This window comes from Capra hircus, chromosome 5 (assembly GCF_001704415.2).
Source record: "Capra hircus breed San Clemente chromosome 5, ASM170441v1, whole genome shotgun sequence".
Classification (NCBI taxonomy): domain Eukaryota; kingdom Metazoa; phylum Chordata; class Mammalia; order Artiodactyla; family Bovidae; genus Capra; species Capra hircus.
Genome location: NC_030812.1, coordinates 113,441,416 through 113,453,560, shown reverse-complemented (window position 1 = coordinate 113,453,560; position 12,145 = coordinate 113,441,416). Strand labels below are relative to the sequence as shown.

The 12,145-nt window shown below is 46.4% G+C and overlaps 1 protein-coding gene across 1 annotated transcript in view; it reads left to right on the top strand.

Moving 5' to 3' along the window:
• Positions 1-12,145, top strand: part of EFCAB6 (EF-hand calcium binding domain 6) — a 257,461-nt gene that overhangs the window by 35,726 nt on the left and 209,590 nt on the right. The window contains exon 5 of the mRNA XM_013964311.2: positions 9,103-9,191. Within this exon, the coding sequence (XP_013819765.2) occupies positions 9,103-9,191 (89 nt within the window). The remainder of the gene's footprint in view (positions 1-9,102; positions 9,192-12,145) is intronic.

Genomic DNA, 12,145 nt, shown 5'->3' with positions numbered 1-12,145 from the left:
TAACGATAACCCTGTATGCAAGACAGCAAAAGAGACACAGATGTATAGAACAGTCTTTTGGACTCTGTGGGAGAGGGTGAGGGTGGGATGATTTGGGAGAATGGCATTGAAACATGTATAATATCATATATGAAACGAATCACCAGTCCAGGTTTGTATGCTTGGGGCTGGTGCACTGGGACGACCCAGAGGGATGGTATGGGGAGGGAGGAGGGAGGGGGGTTCAGGATGGGGAACATGTGTATACCTGTGGTGGATTCATGTTGATGTATGGCAAAACCAACACAATATTGTAAAGTAATTAACCTCCAATTAAAATGAATAAATTTAAATTAAAAAAAAAAAGAAAAAAAAATTGCAGTTGAAATACTAATTTCACCTAGTCATTCCAAACATAAAAATTTTCCCCAAACGGACTTAATTTTAGCGTTTAAATTAATCAACATTAAAGGTAACAGTTCATTTCGTCAGCTGCCCTGGCCACGATCCGTGTGCTTTGGAGTCGCGTGTGGCTCTGGCTGTTGACTACGCAGCCTGGTGCCCTGGACGCTGTTACACTGACCTCTTCAACTTTCAATGCCTTTGCTTTGGCAGGCAGTCAGCTTCCAAATTCTGTCTTGCCTGCAGCAGGCAGTCATTCCTATCTTGGTTCAGCTCTTTTGCCTTTTTTTAAAAAAATTATTTATTTTTAATCAGAGTATGGTTTCTTTATAATATTATATTGGTTTTGCCATACATTAGCATGAGTCAGTCATAGGTATACATATGTCCCCTCTCTCTCGAACCTCCCTCCCCCCTGCACCCATCCCACCCTCTAGGCTGCCAGAGAGCACTGGGTCGGGCTCCCTCTGTTATACAGCGGCTTCCCATGAGCTGTCTGCTCTACGTGCGGTGGTGTGCGTCCCCACGCCACTCTCTCCATTCGTCCCACCCTCTCCTTTCCCCGCTGTGCCCGCAAGTCTGTTCTGTATGTCTGCGTCTGCACTCCAGCCCTGCAGAGAGGCTCAGCAGTACCGTCCTTCTAGATCCCATATATGTGTGTTAATATGTAATGTTCGTTTCTCTCTTTCTGACTTACTTCACTCCGTGTAATAGGCTCTAGGTTCATCCACCTCATTAAAACGGATTCAAATGCATTGCTTTTTTACGGCCAAGTAATATTTCACTGTACATATGTACTCAAACTTCTTTCTCCATTCATCTGCTGATAGACATCTAGGCCGCTTCCGTGTCCTAGCTGTTGTAGACAGTGCTGCAGTGAACACTGGGGCTCATGTGTCTTTTCCAATATGATTTCCTCAGGGTCTATGCTGAGTAGTAGGATTGTTGGGTCATGTGGTAGTTTCATTCTTAGTTTTTAAGGACGCTCCATACTGTTCTCCATAGGGGCTGGATCAGTTTTCACTCCCACCTCTTTAGTCTTTAGCTGGGACTCTTCACGTGTGACCTGCACATGCCTGGTTCAGGTGTCAGCTGGAACGTGGACAGAGTGTGTACACAGGAGGTGGGGCTCCTCCTCTGTCTCTCTCCTGTTTCAGATCCCCCTCACATTTCTAATGGCTGCGGTTGCTTTGAGTTCAGTGTGTTGGTTCTTCAGGCCAGAAAGACAGTGGGGGTTTTGGTGGGGGTGGGCGGGGGCAGATTTAGCTGCTTTGTGCTGACTACTGACTGTGGCCGCTCAGGTTCAAAGCCATTAAGAACAGGAAACTCTGTACATGTCCTTTCTTCTGAAGTTGTAAAGGGTTTTCCTCCCAAACCTGTCTGCTTTCTTTCACTCTCCTGAGCCTTTAGTTAGTCCCTTTTTGGTATTTTGACAGAGTCTGCGGGAGTTGACTGTGGGAGGTTAGTCTGTTCAGAGCTTTCTCTGCCACAACTTCTGCCACTTTGTGTTTTTAAAAAAGCAGTCCCAGAGTCAGGGACAAGTTGGAAGTATAGTGCAAAGAACAACTGTTTTTCCTAAGCCATTTAGAAGGAAGCTGCTTAATTACCTCAAGTATCTCAGTGTTCAGTTCAGTTCAGTCGCTCAGTCATGTCTGACTCTTTGCGACCCCATGAACCGCAGCACGCCAGGCCTCCCTGTCCATCACCAACTCCCGGAGTTCACCCAAACTCATGTCCATTGAGTCGGTGATGCCATCCAGCCATCTAATCCTCTGTTGTCCCCTTCTCCTCCCACCTTCAATCTTTCCCAGCATCAGGGTCTTTTCCAATGAGTCAGCTCTTCACATCAGGTGGCCAAAGTATTGGAGTTTCAGCCTCAGCATCAGTCCTTCCAGTGAACACCCAGGACTGATCCCCTTTCGGATGGACGTGTTGGATCTCCTTGCATGTTTCCTTAAAACCGGCCCTGTTCCGTACTCCCGGAATGCAACTGTAATGGTAGAGACAGGAACGTCGTGTCACAGCGACCGACTCAGCCCGGGCCCAGGTCACAGTCGTGCGGCGCGTCTGGCAACTCTCCTTTCATCTGCACATCTCGCAGTCTGTCCTTAGTTTTGAGGACTGTGACACTTTGAAGACTGCAGACCCGTTATTTTGTAAAGTGTCCCCAACTTGAGTTTGTCAGATGGTAGGCGTTTCCTGGTGGCTAGATTGGGGCCTGCATCTTCGGCAGGAATGTCCCAGAAGCCACGCTGTGCTCGTCTCATGACCTTTTGCTGGGTTGCAGGTGACTTCCACTTGTCCCATTACTGCTGCTGTTCACTGCGGTCGCTCCATTAAGGTGGGAGCTATAATATAGACTATATATAGAGATATAGCTATATATATAGATCCCCCTTTCTTTCCCCAGCAGAATGTTCTTTGTGCACCTTGTGATTAATGAGCAGTTTGTAGGAGAAACCTCTGAAGCTGTGTGGATGTGTCAGCCCTCACCAAACTTCATGTGTTCTTTATTGTTTACATATTTGCAGGGACTTGAGATTTCCTGTTTAATAAGTGGGTTATGACCCATTGCTTTCGTGATTTATTTTGATATTTAAATTGTCCCTAATTTAGCCACAAGAGCACCTTCATGCTGGTTTCTGTGTCCTTTTGACATGTCCCCAGCATTTTTTGAGCACTTTCTGACTTCCTGATACAAGCTCACCTGTACTTTCCATGCTCAGTCCTGGAATCATCCATCTCTTCAAAGAGCTCTGGTTCTTTTTAATGGAAACAGGCATCCAGAATCTGGGATCTAGGCAGCAGGGCTGCTCATTACTCTTGGACGCCACTGCTCTGGGCCCTCTAAGTGGGCAGAGCTCCAGGGGCCTATTCCATATGTACATCGGTGTACATACATGTGGGTGCGTGTGGGCAGAGCTCCAGGGGCCTATTCCAGACGCACATCCATGTACACACATGTGCGTGTGTGGGGGCAGAGCTCCAGGGGCCTATTCCATATGTACATCGGTGTACATACATGTGCGTGCGTGTGGGCAGAGCTCCAGGGGCCTGTTCCAGATGCACATCCATGTACACACATGTGCGTGCGTGTGTGCTCAGTCAGTCAGGCCCAACTCTGCAACCCCATGGACTGCAGCCGCCTGTCTCCCCCATCCATGGGATAGATCAGGCGAGCGCACTGGAGTGAGTTGCCATTTCCTCCTCCAGGGGATCTTCCCAACCCAGGGTCTGATCCCACTTGTTTCACTTATTTGAATATGCTGGCATGTGACTCATCACCCATCTCCCATCTCCGGCGCCCACACACCTAAGTGGATGCCCTCTGCCCGCCGTGTGGGTGCACTCCCTGGCTCTGGACCAGGGCTCCCCACACGGCAGACACCACGTGTCTCTGCCCCGTCTAATGACTGCAGGACTGAATTGTGAGGGACAGACAGGGAAGAAGGGAAAGGGAAGGAAGGTGAAGAGCTTTCCTCCTCTCCTTTTAAAAAATGTTTCCCCTTTATTCGCTTCCAGAATCTCACAAATAATATATATTGATTCTTTCACCTGTCACTTTTATTGTATCCACATTTAAATGAGAGCTTTACTAAGATATGGCCTCCATATCACAGCCTCCAGCATTACTGGTGGATGGGCCGGTGGGGTCTCTGCAGTGACTGTTTATTGATTGTCTGGCTGTGCTGGCCTTCACTGCTGCACAGGCTCTTCTCTGGCTGTGGGGAGTAGGGGCTGCTCCCTGGCCGTGGCGCGTGGGCTTCTCACTGCGGCGGCTCCTCTTGTTTCAGAGCACGGGCTTTGGGGCACCCGGACTTCAGGAGTTGTGGCTGGTGGGCTCAGTAGCTGCAGTTCCCAGGCTCTAGAGCACACGTTCACTAGTTGTGTTGCACGGGCTTAGTTGCCGTGAGGCTTTGTGGAATCTTCCTGGACCAGGGATTGAACCGGTGACTCCTGTCCTGGCAGCAGATTCCTTCCCTCTGAGCCACCAGGGAAACCCTTGAGGTTTTTAATATATTCACAGAGTGATTCACAATCAGCACTATCTAATTCCAGAACATTTCATCATCCCTGAAAGAAACTTTCATGTTCATTAGCAGTTACTCTGCACTCCCCCTTCCTCTAATCCCTGACAACCGTTAATCTACTCCACGTCTTAAGAGCTTGTGTAGTCTGGCTGTTTCATAAAAGGGAATATGGAGTATATGGTCTTCTGTGTGTGACTTCTTTCACTCAGCGTGACGTTTAGCTCTGCTAGACATCCACACTGCAGCGTGAAGTGGAACTTCGCTCCTTGCTATGACCGAATAGTTTGCACGGAGACGACGCAGCTTCTTTGCCGTCGGGTGCTGGACCTTTGGGTTGTCTCTGTGTTTTGGCTTCTGTGAGCAGTGCTGCTGGGACTTTGACGGGCAAGTTTCTATGTGGACATGTGTCTTCACTTCCCTTGGGCACACACCTAGGAGTGGAAGTGCTGTGTTGCGTGGTAATGTTCTCTTGCTTTTAAAGAACATTTGTCCTCACAAACATTGCATCCGTTCCATCCCAAGCTTGATTGAACTGATCTTTTCTTTATACCACATGGAAAGTGAAAATATTATTTCCTGCTAATGTCTCCCTATATTCATGATCTAATGTTAATTTAAAATTTTGACAGCCTCCCAAGCTAATCAGCTATGCAGGAAGAGGAACAGCACAGAAAATGTGAAGTGCGTGTCTGTTTTTTTTTTTTAAAGCGACATCTGTTTTAAAAAGAAGTCACTGAGAACCGTAGAACTTCAGAGCCTTTACGTAACAGGTTCCCGTGGTCTGTCTTACAATCAGCGTGTGTTTCTAGAACCTTGAGCTCTCGCGACCCACACATAAACCCAGGAGACTGGAGTGCGGTGCCTTCACAGGAGGCCAGGGTCACCGGGAAAGCAGGGCAGAGCTTGTCTTGCTAATCCCTGGACTTCACAGGGTGTGTGACTTTTCTAGGTCTTTTAATGACTAATCCACGCGGTGACACCCAACTTTCTTTTCCAATAGTCAATATAAGCCTAACTGGCAACATATAAAACTGGTCAAATAGTTCATGGAAATCTCACCCTTAAAATTAGAAAAGAAGGGGCTTCCCTGGTGGCCCCGTGGTAAAGAATCCTCCTGCCAATGCAGGAGACATGGGTTCAATCCCTGATCTGGGAAGATCCCACGCGCCGTGGAGCATCTAAGCCCATGCACAACTGCTGAGCCTGTGGTCTAGAGCCCGGGGGGCCGCAACTACTGAAGCTCTCTCGCCCTAGAGCCTGCGCGCCACACCAAGAAGCCACTTCCATGAGAAGCCTGCTTGCCACAACTCGAGAGTAGCCCCCACTTCCTACAACTAGAGAAGAGCCCGCCCAGCAATGAAGACCCAGTACAGAAAAAATAAATAAAAATGTACAAAATGCATTAAAAATCAGAAGAGAATTTTCCAGTTTTAATAAATTTATTTTAGCTGTAATTTTATCTCAAGAACCATGTCAAGAATGTTTGAATGTCAGGGTGATGATAGACAAGGCATTGTTTGTTAGCTACCCTGTTCCTTAGTTTCATTAATAGTGAGTGATATGAATTTTTTTTTTAATGTGTCTCAGCCTCTGAATATCCATATAAGTTAAACATTTTGAAAGAAGTTGCACCGGTTACTAGATGCCGGAGAAGGAAAGCCAAGGTCTATTCTGGTCTTGGTGGTTGTCCCAAGGAAAGAGGAGCCTGGGAAGGTTCTCATCAACATGCTGGACGTGGATTCACAAACTGTGCTTTGCCAGCTGCAGTCTAAGAATTTGCTTCCAGTGATTCATCAGTGGATGGTTTTGAGTCTCAGGACATTTTTGCCAGAATCGCAAATCCCAGAGAAGTGAACCCTTAGCCGAGCCTTTCCTTTTAGACTGGATCCTTGAGCTTAGTTTGGAAACTAGGCATTGCAAAAATTTATCTGCCACCTTAAAATGTGCATCAGATCACAGGTAGTACCTGTGTTCTTGCCTGGAGAATTCCATGGACAGAGGAGCCTAGTAGGCTGCAGCCCATGGGGTCGCAAAGAGTCAGGACATGACTGAGCGACTTTCACTTCACTTCACAGTTCAGTTCAGTTCAGTTCAGTTCAGTCGCTCAGTCGTGTCCGACTCTTTGCGACCCCATGAATCGCAGCACGCCAGGCCTCCCTGAAGTAGCACTAATTTTCCCAGGTGGTGCTAGTGGTAAAGAACCCGCCTGCCAATGAGACGTAAGGGAGTGGGGTTCAACCCTTGGGTTGGGAAGATCCCCTGGAAGAGGAGGGCATGACAACCCACCGCAGTATTCTTGCCTGGAGAATCCCCATGGACAGGGGAGCCTGGTGGGCTACAGTCCATGGGGTTGGAAAGAATTGGACATGACTGAAGCAACTTAGCACGCACGCATAAGTAGCAATATGAAATGTGACAAAAACCTCAACAGTTGATGGACTTTTTTTTTTTTTTTTGCCGACAGGGTGGTTAGTGTAGTGAAATGAGCTTGGGCTCTGGAGTCACAGATTTCTGAGTCCAAGGCAGTGCTGTGCGGGGAGGTCATTCCTCTGCTCTGTGAAATGTGGAAGGTTTCAGCTTCCTCAGAAGGTGGTTTGGGGCTGGATGAGTTAAAATCAAGAGCGGTGCCTGTGCCCGTTTACGAAGTATGAGCTCCTTCAATGTCAGCTTCTTCTCTTCCGCGTTGACTCTTATCACTGCTAAGACCAAGAGGGCATCCAGTCTGGGAAACTGCACGGTTAATCTGTCCTTGCCCTTCTTCTGTGGGACTAGGGAACCTCTGAGGTGCCTACCCAAGTTGTATCTACTGAAAACCACCCTGTCAGAAGTCAGAGTCCTGGTGTCCTTTCCAGGAAAAGGCTTTGCAGAGGTCCACCCTGTGAGCCACTCTCCCCCCGGTCCCATGTCCTAGTTACACATGTTTTAAACAGTAAAGGGAAATGTGTCCTTTGGGGAAGACCGAGATAACTGTGCTAGGCTTTGAGGCTGGAATTTTAAGGGCTAAGTAAATATCAAACTTGGTTGTATGGGCTCAGGAGCTTTTCAGCTGTTTGGGAGATTGTACTTGTGTATTTGCATGAAGCTTAAAAAATAAATTTATATTGACTGTGTGTTTATTTTAATTTTAGTTTCACATGCTTTCTGGGAAATAATTTTTTCACTTTTTAAAAAAAAATTGGCTTTTTATTTAAAAGTAATTTCAAGCCTCCAGCAAGTTTGTGAAGGAAAGTATGGTACAAATGATGGCCATTTACCCTTGCCCAGATTTGTTGACTGTGAACATTTAACCTCATTTACTTCTCCTGGAATCTCTCATTCCCTCTGCACATATACAAGCGATATATACTTGAAATACACAAATAATGTGTATGTAATTTCTTCTGAATCATTTAAGACGAAATTGCTTACACTAACGGTGCTTTCTTTGTTTTTTGGCTGTGCTGAGTCCTCATTGCTACGCACGGGCTTTCTCTCGTTGCTCTGAGCAGGGGCCAATCTTCGTTGCGGTGTGAAGGCTTCTCATTGCAGTGGCTTCTCTTGCTGCAGAGCCCGGGCTCTGGGCTCTGGGCTTCCGCAGTCGTGGCTCTCGGGCTCGAGAGCACAGGCTTCAGCAGCCGTGACACATGAGCTTAGATGCTCCACAGAACGTGGAGTCTTCCTGGCCCAGGGCTCGAACCCATGTCCCCTGCGTTGGCAAGGAGATTCTTAGCCACTGGACCACGAGGGAAGTCCTATTATTGGTCCTCTACTTCTAAATACTTCAGTGTGTATTTCCTCAAGAATAAGAACTGTTCTCTTACCTAATCACAGCACGCTTATCAACTTCAGTAAACATTGAGGTAGTAATACTTTTATTTAATCTAGAGTCCGTATTAACCCACCTGGCCCAATGATGTCCTTTGTAGGATTTTAGATTTAAAAATAACTTTTTTTCTACCTTAAAAGCATATGACTGTGTAGAAAGGGTACATGATACTCAGAGAGTAAATTGTGCTGTGGCCTCAGATTCTTGGGAAATATATATATATTTATACACACACACACACGTATATATAAATACATATGTAAAATATATTAGAATATATTTCTGCTACTGTTACTTTATCTTTTTAAAAGACATTTATTTATTTGGCTGAGCTGGGTCTTAGTTGAGGCATGTGGGATCTAGTTCCCTGACCAGGGATGGAACCTAAGCCCTCTGCACTGGGAGCGAGGAGTCTTAGCCACTGGACCACCAGGGAGGCCCCTACTTTATCCTTTAGAAAGACCTGTTGCTGTTGTTGTTCAGACGCTCAGTTGTATCCGACTCTCTGTGACTGCATGGACTACAGCACACCAGGCTTCCCTGTCCTTCACTGTCTCTCCAAGTTTGCTCAGACTCGTGTCCATGGAGTTGGTGATGCCATCCAACCATCTCCTCCTCCTGCCCTCAGTCTTTCCTGGTTAGATGGGCCTAGATTTTAGCTAATTCTGTAGAGGGCTTGGTGGCTTTAGTTGAGCACAGACTGGCATTCTGGTGTGTCTGCTGCTCGTGCTAGGTTTGCTGAGGGCGCCTGCCGACTCAGATGCCTGGGCCGAGTGGCTGTAAGCGTTCCTGGAGCGCCCGCCCCGCTCAGCGAAGCCTGCTGTGCTGCCCAAGGCTTGGCCCTGAACTCGCTAACGAGCTGCCATTCTTCTTGTTCGGGTGTAGATCCCCCTCACCAGTTCTGGGGCCGTTCCGTACCTTGTATTCCTGTCCAGATTTGGAGGAATTGACCTGAGTATCAATGTTATAAAGAGGTAAGTTTTTTTTTTCTTCCCTCGTATGAAATTGTGAAACTTGAAGTGATGTGAGATAGGACACAAGCACATTAGAGCTAACCATGTCAACAGATACAATCCTCAGGCAAAAAGTTGACTTAGAGAAGATTCTGATGTCTAAATGGGATATGTTTCAGGATAAGAGAAATAATATTGTATTCAAAGTGGAAACACAGCAAATTAAAACCAGACTAACATGATTCGCAGGTGGTGCTGGTGGTAAAGAACCTGCCTGCCAGCGCAGGAGATGCGGGGAACTCGGGTTTGATCTCTGGGTCTGGAAGATCCCTTGGAGAAGGAAATGGCAGCCCACTCTGGTATTTTTGCCTGGGAAATCTCATGGACAGAGGAGCCTGGAGGGCTATAGTCCGTGGGGTCACAAAGAGTCAGACACGACTGAGCACACCCAGAACAACATATTTATGTGGGGCCTTTCATATTTGGAAATAAGGAATTTAATTTTTTTTCCACTACACTGCAAGGCTTGTGGGATCTTAGTTCCCCAACCAGGGATTGAACTTGGACCCTGGCATTGAAAGCGCCACATCCTAACCCTGGACCACCAGGGAATTCCTTGGAAATAGGAATTTAAATTTTGAAGTAAGAGTATTAAGATGCCACATTTTAAATTTGTTTTTTTTTTCATGCATTTTTAGTGTCTTTCATTGGCTAGCGATCATATTTTTATAGCTAGAAATGAAAAAATTTTTTGAAGATCTTTGTATGAGGTCCTCATAGCTGTAGCCTGAGCGTGGGGCTCATTTGTCTTATCTGCAAAACGAGAGTGCTGAAGCCTGAACTTTACTGTCTCTGTCAGCTGTAAAGTTCTTTGATTCTAGTGTGTGGTAGAAAATATTGTTTTATAGTAGAAAAATTATTGACTCAGATTATTCTGCCTCTTAATGAGGAAGCTTCATTTTCTCAGGAATTGTGTAAACAATTCTAACAGAATTAAACTTGGTTCTGAAATATTAGCACATTCTGGTATTGTGACTTTCATGATCGCAGCCATCTTGGATGTAGCTCAGTTGTGAAAATTAGTGCAGCCTTGCAGAGAGGGAAGGGGGATTGCTGATTACTGGGTACGGTTTCTGTTTTGCGAGGTGAGCAAGTCCCAGAGATCCCTTGCATCGAAGTATGGATATATTTACATTACTGAAAGTGAAAGTCACTCACTCGTGTCCGACTCTTTGTGACCCCATAGACTATACAGTCCATGGAATAATCCAGGCCAGAATACTGGAGTGGGTAGCCTTTCCCTTCTCTAGGGGATCTTCCCAACCCAGGGATTGAACCCAGGTCTCTGGCATTGCAGGCGGATTCTTTACCAACTGAGCCACGAGTGAAGCCCAAGAATACTGGATTGGGTAGCCTATCCCTTCTCCAGGGGATCTTCCCGACCCAGGAATCAAACTGGGGTCTCTTGCATCGCAGGCGGATTCTTTACCAACTGAGCGAGCTGTACAGTAAAAATGGCTAAGATGGTAACTTGTGTCCTTCCCTGGTGGTTCTGATGGTGAAAGAGTTCGCCTTCGATGCAGGAGACCTGGATTCGATCCCTGGGTCGGGAAGATCACCTGGAGAAGGAAATGGCAACCCACTCCAGTATCCTTGCCTGGAGAACCCCATGGACAGGGGAGCTTGGCAGGCAACAGTCCATGGGGTCACAAAGAGCCAGACACGACTGAGCGACTAACACTTAAAAAAAAAAAAAATCAGTGCAGCAGCTCCACCAAGAATGACAAATTATTATCTGCTCTGGGATCTGGGACTTGTGATCTGCTGATGCTCTCTGTCGATGATGAGCTAGGATAACTTCCAGACTCGTTCAGAAGAACGACTGGTTATTTCATAGGCATATTCATGCTCTTGACCTAATGAAACCATCCCCATTTGGGGGATAAGTAACATAATTTGAGTATTCTTTGCTGAAAAAGCTCAACAGTTGGAAAAAAACTAAAAGCGGAGAGTTTTTTGTTTTTGTTCAATTGTGAAATCTCAGTCTAATAATTTGAGATGAAAAGTATCATACATTACTTTCTTAAACACAAAAGACTGAATATTTAAAGTAAATTAGAAAGATTTCCAGCTTACTCATGAAGCTAAATTCTCTTTATTGTTTCAGTTCATTTCAGTCGCTCAGTCGTGTCTGACTCTTTGCGACCCCATGAACTGCAGCACGCCAGGCCTCCCTATCACCAACTCCCAGAGTCCACCCAAACCCACATCCATTGAGTCGGTGATGCCATCCAACCATCTATCCTCTGTCATCCCCTTCTCCTCCTGCCCTCAATCTTTCCCAGTATCAGGGTTTTTCAAATGAGTCAACTCTTAGAGGCAGCCAAAGTATTGGAGTTTCAGCCTCAGCATCAGTCCTTCCAGTGAACACCCAGGACTGATCTCCTTTAGGAGGGACTGGTTGGATCTCCTTGCACTCCAATGGACTCTCAAGAGTCTTCTCCAACACCACAGTTCAAAAGCATCAGTTCTTCTACCCTCAGCTTTCTTTATAGTCCAACTCTCCCATCCATACATGACCACTGGAAAAACCATAGCCTTGACTAGACGGACCTTTGTTGGCAAAGTAATGTCTCTGTTTTTTAATATGCTGTCTAGGTTGGTCATAACTTTCCTTCCAAGGAGTAAGCGTCTTTTAATCTCATGGCTGCAATCACCACCTGCAGTGATTTTGGAGCCCAGAAAAATAAAGTCAGCCACTGTTTCCCTGTCTATTTGCCATGAAGTGATAGGACTGGATGCCATGATCTTATTCTTTAAGGCCATGTATTCGAGTGAATTGGAGAAGGAAATGGCAATCCACTCCAGTGCTATTGCCTGGAAAGTCCCATGGACGGAGGAGCCTGGTGGGCCGCAGTCCATGGGGTCGCTAAGAGTCGGACACGACTGAGCGAGTTCACTTTCACTTTCAGTTA